The sequence below is a fragment of the Arctopsyche grandis genome, chromosome 13 (assembly GCF_051622035.1).
Source record: "Arctopsyche grandis isolate Sample6627 chromosome 13, ASM5162203v2, whole genome shotgun sequence".
Classification (NCBI taxonomy): domain Eukaryota; kingdom Metazoa; phylum Arthropoda; class Insecta; order Trichoptera; family Hydropsychidae; genus Arctopsyche; species Arctopsyche grandis.
Genome location: NC_135367.1, coordinates 22642118 through 22651945, shown reverse-complemented (window position 1 = coordinate 22651945; position 9828 = coordinate 22642118). Strand labels below are relative to the sequence as shown.

At 34.8% G+C, this 9828-nt stretch overlaps 1 protein-coding gene across 1 annotated transcript; it reads right to left on the bottom strand.

Moving 5' to 3' along the window:
* Positions 1 to 206: 206 nt before the first annotated feature.
* LOC143921004 (uncharacterized) lies at positions 207 to 8892 on the bottom strand. The gene is made up of 4 exons (XM_077444083.1): positions 8334 to 8892; positions 6643 to 6813; positions 4378 to 4496; positions 207 to 2365 (listed from the first exon to the last, which is right to left on the bottom strand). The coding sequence occupies exons 1-4, from the start codon at positions 8425 to 8427 to the stop codon at positions 1565 to 1567; spliced, it is 1185 nt and encodes a 394-aa protein (XP_077300209.1). The 5' UTR covers positions 8428 to 8892; the 3' UTR covers positions 207 to 1564.
* Between the last annotated feature and the right edge of the window lie 936 nt (positions 8893 to 9828).

The following is a 9828-nucleotide window of genomic DNA, read 5'->3' as shown; positions in this document are numbered from 1 at the left end:
AAATCGACTAAAAAATTGACATTTAATATTTTCATTATAAATTCATAATAATTTAAATTACATTATATACATATATAGGTAGATAAAATGGTTGAAGAGCACATATTATGTATTGTATTCTTGCCAAAACCGATGTTTCCTCCGTATCATACTATTTTTACTCTCATTTTTTTATTAAATTGTTTTTTTATTTATTTATTATGAATTTCATACACATATGTATATGTATATACAATGAATGTACTTACTTTTTATTAATGCCTATTTCAATATCAATATTTCGATAAATTGGGTTACATGTAAATTTTTAGTGAATTTTTCAATTCCTTTAATTTTTTATGTTTTGAAAATCAGAAAATAATTTTATACGTTGGTAAGAAAAGTCCATCTTACTAAAATCCTTCAAGTTATAGTCGGTAAATTTTGATCTGACTCCACAGTTCTGGCTAATTGCAATAAATAATCTTTATTTTTTCAATATATTGTTGCGTGGACGTGAAGAGGGGGCTTCCAGGATCGGAGAGAAAGCTGCAGGAGCGTTGTAGAAGTCGTTTATTCGTCTGCTCTCGTCGGCGCTCCAGGTTGGAATGGTTTCCAATTTTTGAGGGCCTATATTTATACACATTTGGGCTCAACACCTATTGGTCGATGAGTCAGACGATCCCATTGGCCGTTGCATACGGCTCATTCATACGTAGAGGCCATTTTGGCGGGAACGAGAGATCAGGTGATCTGCGCTATTAAACCATCGGTCCACGAGCGCCACTCACCTAATCTCTACGTTACAATATTCAAGTGATATCATATAATAAAAAATGCATAAATTGTAAAAAGTTCATTTTTATTTTTATCACGTACAAAAATACCTTAAAATATAAATTAATAATACTAAATTCGTTTTTAAATTAAATAAACGATTACACTTACATAAATACATTCAAATTGACACATAGGATAGGGCGAGTGTAGCTTAAATGAGCCACATCACCAAAGAACATACATATAAAATTTTGATAGAGCTCGTTCGCGACAACTTGAGCTGTTTTTTTATCAATTAGCCAGGGCAGAATTTGCGCAGTTAATTTGCATTACCACCACGCACATGTGTACATGGAGTCTACATTATACACCCCTGAAACTCAAGATTAAAAAACTCAAATACTCAAAATAAGAAAAAAAAACTCGAGATCCCACGAACGAGCTGTAAAGAAATATCAGATCTCTGACAAATCTTCATTGTTTTAAGGTTTCAAATCCTCGCCGCTGGGTGGTAAACACCACAAGCAAACATTTGAAAGCTAACATGGAAGACACTTGAATGGTAAATTGACCTCCAAATCGTCTATTCTTATAATATTAAAATTAAAACGTATAAAATACTGATTTTCTGCTCGTCTACGCGTAATATCACCTCAATCACAGTTTCACAAAACCCACCATTCGCCATCTAGCCGTCTACTGCATACATAGAATGCTTCCAAAAAAGCCAACGATAGCAGTTTAACATTGAAAGCTTCAAACATCACCAATTCGAAGAAGAAAAGCACCATGCGTTTCGTTGAATCTAATCGAACTTGAACTGACGCACGCAAATAGGACACTTGTTGGAGGCTTTGAGACACTGCCTGAGACAATCGCCGTGGAAGAAGTGCTGACATGGAGTCACCCTCGCAGATTTCATCACGCTGAGACAAACGGCACATACGTCCTCCAAACTGTTGATCTCATCTGTACAAGCGCGTCTGAACTGCTCCAAAACGGCACACTCAGTACGCAGCTGCTTCCAAGAGTTCTTCCAAGCATCTTTCCCCCTCAGGAGAATGTTCACGTAGAAAACGAGCAGTGCCAACTTATATTGGGAGTAAAACGCTAACGGAAATACGAAAATCATCGATAGTGTAACTGTAAATGCCTTCAGCAAGACGGGCACGTACAAGGACTCCAAGGATTCGAACACTTCCAAATGGAACAGGCTGAGGAACGTTGGGAATATTTCCACAAAGACTTTCTCGGTGGCCATGTAGTAGCTCCAGGTCACTATTTGGTACAACGAAGTGGGCTGATACTGCTCTAGTCCTTGTTCCAGTCCGAACACTAGTAGCATGAATATAACTGTGATGATGAAGGTGACAGCTTTCGTCCACTCAAGGACGATCTTGGTGGTCGACATCGCCAAGTGCTTCAGGTCGGAATGGTGGGTCATGTTGACATACGGAGACCAGTTTTCCTTTTCTATGAGCTCTTTGATGTATGACACGCAATAAGCGATCACGTTGTAGAACATGAGGGAGTAGAGGCACGTGACCCGCTGTTGAGGTCCCCAAGGACCTACTAGCACTCGATCACACATTATAAAGAACACCAACTGAAATTGTATAAACATAAAGCATTAAGAACTCATAAGTTCCAAGACGATATATCATATAAGTTCCAAGGCAATCAATATACTCGAGGCAGTCACGATAGTGACATTGAATACTAAGACAAGTCTACTTCTCAAACTCGAACTAAAAAACACATGGCAAATTATACTAAAATTACCAGGTGATTGTAGACATGTTACGTTTATAGCTGAGGGAATTGAACTTACTCTAAGGGCGGTTTCAGACTAGCGTTTTATACGCGCGTATAATCTCGTTTTTTGAAGTGCATGTAGGCGCGTATAGGCGCGTCGTTTTCCATACGCGCAACTCATACGAGCGTAGACGCGCTTATAAGCTCGTATTATCCATGTTGATACTAAATCACCACTACCGGTTCGAGCGAAAACGCCGGAATAAGCCCGTGTACGCGCGTCCGGTTTTTTGAAGCGCGAAAAGTTGCGCGCGTGTAAGCGCGTATGCAGAAACGACCGTATACGCGCAGAAAAAAACGCTAGTCTGAAACCGCCCTTAGAATTTTTAGTGGAGTGACGTATTAAAAAACAGCGCCACTGAGTTGGTCGTATTGCATGTATGTAGGTACATCAGTGGTGGCCACGGGGGCTTATTTTGGCGTAGTTTATGTATATTTTGAGCGTGAAACTTTTTTTCAAATAATAAAGGACGAATACCAATTAAGAAATTGATATTGTTCTCGCATCTTTTGAAAGGAAATGACTGCAATGAATACTATGGTATATTTGTACCTGATATGCCTGTTCATTAATACTATTTTTGTATGAAATACCTGCTTACTAAATACTTTATTTCTCTAAGCAAGACATTATTTAGCTGCCAGCAGGGATGCTCATTTTATTTAAAAATAATACTCCCAAAGGAGCCGAATAGTTAAAAAGAGGAAATAATGTTTATTACGGACAGATGGACCGATGTCGTTAAGGTTCGGTTATTATTGATCACAAAGCGCTCGCCCAAAAGTCACTATAAAATCTATAACGAAACATCTGGCAGCCGAAAAGTCCATCATACTAACGATAGTCCATCATACTAATTACCATGTGGTGCTCACTGTAAATGGAATATTATATTTTTATTTATGTTTATTATTATTTTTTGTCTCATTATACAACTTTCTTTTTATATTTTATTCTGTATGTGTGCCTATTTAAATAAAATAAAAGATAACTATCATACTAACGAGAACTCAGTGCCAAATATTCCGTATTAGCGATTTTCATGAAAAAAAATGTCTTTTGGGCGATCGTAATGTGTCTAATAATCCAATTACCGTCGTTAAAAGTAAGTGCAAGCGTAAATACAAAAGTAGCCTACTTTAAGTATAGGTATGTTACCTAGATTTGGCGCGAACAAATGCGCTTGTGTAGTGTCGGTTAATAGGTGTATAGCATGCTGTCACATTGCATTCAATAATAAAAAAGATGCTTTGTCCTTTTCGCGCGCTTCTGTGTGAGTACGAGAGCGCGCCAACTCTCAGTAACAGACCTGTAGGTATAAACCTCCCCGACAAAGATAAAAAGAAAACGACGGATCTTGTCTCAAATATTTAACACGAAGATATTTACGTTGTAATTGATTTATTTTATTACAATACCAGTACTTGTTTATTTATTTGAATAAAATACATATTCTGTTGTATATTGAAAACCCATGTCAACTGCATTTATAGAATAATACTGGAAAAATGTACTTCACCCAAAAAAAGCCCGCTTGGCCACCAGTGATGTACATACACATATATAGTTTGTAGGTCAGCTTATGTATAATTTTGTCACTATTCACATAAGCGCATTTGTTATATGTACATATGTAAATCAGTTAATAGCTTGGTTACGATATGTTTTCATCTATGTATAAGTAGGAATAGATCTGGTCGTTACTAACTATATTTAGATATAATGTTTGATTTACACCACCTTAATTCAGATATTAATCAAAATTGCAAACGGCTAAATTTACGAACATAAATAGATCTTACCTGATTAGCCATGGTGGAAAGGTTAGTCATTTGTATGAAGACGGTCTCGCAGCGATTTAGAGGTGTATATACCCACGAAAGGAAAGCCAGGACTGGTCTATACATCCTTCTGGAAAGAACTGAAAACGTAGAAAATCAAAAATTAGACTGAAAAAAGTAATTTGAAAAACAATTAAAAATTAACCGACCGAGTCCTTGGAACGCCTTGTTTTTTCTAACGTTACGCTTGAGCGATTTTTCATCAAAAATGACAGGTCAATCTTAATACGAACGGTACACAATTATTATTTATTTTATCTCGAGACGCTTCTTTCGCAGTGTGAGAATTGTCTGATGGCAAAACGAAATTGACTGCTGAAATTATTGCAGGGACGAATCGGAAGAATGAAAGTAAAAACAGCGCATGGAAAATAATAAATTTAAAACATTGGGAAATCCTGACGCTATTATCGCCAAAAATTGAAAAAGAGTTAAATATTTATGTATATTTCCGACGTTTGCCATTTTTACAAGCTTTTTATTAGCTTCATTCTGTTAGTGCCGTGAAATTCCTGCTCGTCAAATATTTTTGATCTGATTTTGAACCACTTCCATTCTTCAGGTCGCTTTGATATTTTACCTATAGATAATTATAAACATAATATATGTGTACATATACAATGTTGGATCTACATATATGTACATTCATATGTAGAACCAACAGCGTGGACTGGTGGTTAGCATATTATGGTTTCGCGCAGAGTTTGATTCGCACTAGTAGCTGTTGACCAGATTTTGGTTTGTGACTCCAGGTCGATCGTTTCCTTTCAGAGTTTGCCAAATTTTTAGATTTTCATTGAAACGGTTCCTGTAAATTGGCACCTTCTTTCCAATCTCTCTTGCTAATCTCAAGCTATTCAGCGGCTTGATATTCGCCAACTTATATAATAAAAATGCTGCAAAAACTATAATATATCCATTCATATGTTTGCTTTTTTTAAAGCCAAACAATTGGGGGTTTCTCAGATTTAGTAAAATTATGACGATAAAAAAATGGATGTAAAAAAGTTTAATATTTGTGCTCGTGAGCAAATATAGACCACATATGTATGTACTTACTTATGATCTAATAATAAATCTATATGACTTATATACATACATAGTGAAGCGACGCAACAGGAAACTCGTTCATCGTTTCCTGTCGTGTCACGTAGCGCCATGTCGCTTCATTGTGCATTTTTGGCTTTAATTAAGACAAAAACTTTCATCCTACTTATTTTTTTCTAGATATTTTATATATTTTTCAGGTATTATACAACTAGTATTTAATTTATCCAACTTTCGTTCAACTCATTCTTTGCACTTTTAGTTGATCCACTATATTCACTTTTCACCCAAGTTTTCCTCTTTCTATCCCTTTTCACTCTTGTAAGCATTTTTATGTGTGTAAAATACATTTCGGGTGATGCTCTTACATTAAAAAATTAAAATGAAAAATCTAAATATACTTTGAATCTTACAGTGCGTTCCCTCATCGCTTGTCAAATATATCCATCAATACTTTTTCAGCACGACGATAATGAAAAATTTAATCTCATATATTTTTTTTACTCTCAAGTACATATTCATGGACCATTCGCAAGGAATAAATTATGGTAAACTTTAAGTATTTAAGGACGAACAATTTCCAGGACGGTCAGTACGACTTTGTATCTCGGCGGTGTTACCATCCATCGGTGAGTTACTTCACTTTGAAAATCTTCTATCAAATTATAAAATGTACCAGGTCATACAATCTGAAAATAATTTTGGCCCACTGAACTAGTATTTAGCGCGATCGGCGAAATAAATCTCTTAACACATGATACATATAAAAATACTATGCATTAAATCTAAATGTCAAAAGAACACTATTTTTCCTCTGAACGCAGATATAATGTATTTAGAGAGTGAATAGGAACTAAATTCAAATCACCTTTACAAGTTCGTGTACTCGTGTACATGGATTTGAATAGATTAAATCATTGATTTCAAATCATTTTCAATGTATAATTAAGCTCAAACCTTAATATTTATTGCTCTGAAAATGAATATCTTTGTAAAGGAATCCTCTGGAATAATACATCATAGAATGTATACACAGTCAGTACGTAGTAATAATCAATATTAGATTCAAAAACTAATAGAAAACATTCTATTTACATATTGTCTTTCTCTCGTTAACGAAATATTTTTAATGTTTTCATCAATCAATGTGTAAAAATTTTGCTGGTCTAAATCATTTACCTTTGGCATGGTTCAAAATTCTACTGTATACTTTGACTGGATATTTGTAGTTGGCTGATATGAGAATCGGTATAACTAGACAGGAATAGGCAGCTAACCATCCTCCTAAGAGTAATGGAGCTGGACCACGACCACAGTAGGGCAAAAGTAGCACAATCGACAGCAAGCACACTGAAAAATCAAACGCAAAAGTATCAGTCAACATCTGAAAACAACAACATTATGTGTAAACATATTGATGATATTTTTCGAAGGCGCATTTTAATCTTGTTTGTTGGACGCAGTTGTATTGCGTCGGTCTGAGAAACTGCAAATTAGTCATTGCAGTCTTCAGCTGAAAGTTTTTAATGCAGCAGACGCGTTAAAAATACCGAAAAACTGCGCAAATCGCCTCAACCTACTTACGCTATGTTTACATGTATATCATTCATCCCGAACTCGCGAAAATATTTCGTGACGTTTTATTTACAGCAAACAACACGAAATTAGAATCGTTTTGTGTGTATCAAGCCAAAAAACCGAGCATTCGAAACATAAATATTAAAAATTATGCGTAAATAATACAACTTTCAATCAAAAATCGCATTTAATTTGATGAATCCAGAAATTTCCTTTATGGATTTCCACATGCGGAAAATGCACTGAGTCACTTCGGTTCGGTACAGTCATATGCTTGCAAGCGGAAAGCGACCATAAATCATTGTGCATTTGAGTCATAATAGCGTGCACGCTTTCGATCGTTTGACATTTGACGTTGACAAACGCGCGTGTGGATTTCTTCCGTTCGACTTATGTGGCACAAAATCGAGTATGAAAACAAAAATAGATTTGCAAAAACCGAGTCAAAGATCTGAAGTCAACGTTGACGTGAAAAAATATCAAACTGTATTGAAAAAATTCTGCTGAAGAGAACGATGAAATTCATAATGTCAAATTGTTTCCATAGACGGGACCGTTTTTCAGCCGCGTGTATGAACTAAAGCGCGCGTTTCTCGAGCATGTCTATTTCATCAATTTGATTAATTAAAACTATTTAATGTGTTTAAATGTGTTTTAAAATAATAATCGTATGGTAAATGTTCGAAAATAAATAATAAAATGAGTATTAATAAATATTAATATTGAATTCAACGAAATAATATGATTTTGATCATGTTGAACTTATTTTGATCTAAATTGGGTTTTATAACGATTTAATAACACACAAATTATAAGGTTTAGTCAATACAAATGTAAAATAATAATAATTGAAAAGTTTTAATAAAACTGTTATTTTTTATTAAAATTTTTATAAATATTCCCCACTGAATTATCACTATTCTCTTTGAATTTTAATATTTAAAATTGAATTACATTTTAGTATTATAACAGGTTAGTTAGTTAATCATTGCACACTTTATTTCAAAAAAATATATATTCCATTCATAAAAATGATCGAATAATCAGTAGTTTAATTATTATGAAATCCCCCTCATAATAATTTTATTTCATATTGAGAATCAAAAATAAATATCCAACTAATTCAGACCAATTGAATACTTTTAGTCCTTACTTAAACTAAAAACCCTGTTATATAGTCATCTACCCCTTTTCTTACCCTCAAACTATAATTCATATGTATTATAAAAACTATTTCATATTGTTTGAATTATTAAAAATGAAACATTCGTGTTTAATTCGGCGAATTTTACCAGTTTTGGCAATCTTCTCTTCCTTGACCCTCGGATCCAACTTGGATAGAGAATCGCTGCGCACCCTGCCACGCACACGCGTGATCATCCCCATTGTATCTGAGATTCCCTTTTCAAGAGAGTCGCTCCCAATGCACCACAACAACAACAATAACAAATCGAACAATAACTAGAACAGCAACAGCGTTTATTCACACAAGTATGATGTATCGAATGCACTGTATCAACCGTTTACAACCATCGTGAGAGTATGGGGTGGTCGGGTGTATGCGACCCGCCACCGGGACGCTCGGTTTGTTATTGAGCCGAATTAGGTTCGGGATGCTCTGGTGGCGGGTTCGTCGTCTCTAAATTTTCTATTTTCGTTGCACTTTATTTCCAACGGTGTTGGCTTATTGCGTCGGTGGTCGTTGTCGTGGATGCTGCGTGGTGGAGCCGCGCCAAGAGTTCCCCCGCAAAAAAAAAACTTAGACCGTTCCGCGAATCTCGTGGTGTTGCTTACTTGTTTACTACTCATTGATATGTAGATTTTGTTTTCATATAAAACCCTAGAAAATTTCTTGATAAAAATCAGAAAAATCTATTTTTAAAGTCCTTCCAACATTGCCAAACTCTATTGTGTGGGCAAAAACAAATAACCTTACCTGAACTACATACATACATACATACAATTGCTCAAATTGTTTAACGAAATTTGAATATCATATTGTTTAAATTCTGAGAGGCCAAATATATTTATTTTTTGTTCGAAAACAAAAGAATATATGTATTTATATTTCATAGAAAAGTTTCGTAAGTTTTAATGTTCATTTATTTTTCAAATTATGAAAAAGCAAAGCGTTCACAATATGATTAATATTTTTATGTCTTATTGAGTTTTGGCATCTACTTTAAAGAAAAAGCTCCTACAATAACAAATTAAACGAAGTCTATAAGTCTACATTTATGTAATATTACATATTACATTCCCCAGGTCATCAATGTCAGTTTTTTTCTTCAATCCCTGCACATATTCATAAATTAAGTCTTGATTTACAGCATTGATATGATAAATGCAATAATTAAATGAACCGAACGCTACAACAACTTGAAATATCGCTGAAAAACAAACAAACAAGATCGCATTCGTCGGAAAGAAATGCGCACATTACACTCTCGCACATCAACTTGTTTATCGATGTGTAGTTTTTGGCGCATTTCTAAAGCTTTATAGGAACGTTTTCTTTGTGCTCGAAATACGTACATTCTTTGTTTTTAAAGCAACCGGAAAAACCCCATTTTCATACGTCGAGAAAAGACTTGAGAACGGAAAAGTCAGCGTGTTCTCATCTCTCTGTACAGCGTGACTCACACAAATCATCGCCAAACACGCCATTTCAACTGTAGATCATAGAAAATGTCATTTGTATTGTTCTGTGTAGCCTTTGATTTTTTCTGAATGAAATTTTCAATAGTGATTTCAATATCATTACGAATTATTATAGGTCAAAGTTAG

Bases quoted from the DNA above. Each gene is read 5' to 3' on its own strand.
- LOC143921004 (XM_077444083.1), bottom strand. From the start codon at position 8,427: ATGGGGATGATCACGCGTGTGCGTGGCAGGGTGCGCAGCGATTCTCTA. The intron at 4,497-6,642 runs GTAAATGATTTA...CTACGTTTTCAG, and splicing joins AATTTTGAACCATGCCAAAG to TTCTTTCCAGAAGGATGTAT. The intron at 2,366-4,377 runs GTAAGATCTATT...ATACAATTTCAG, and splicing joins TTTCCACCATGGCTAATCAG to TTGGTGTTCTTTATAATGTG.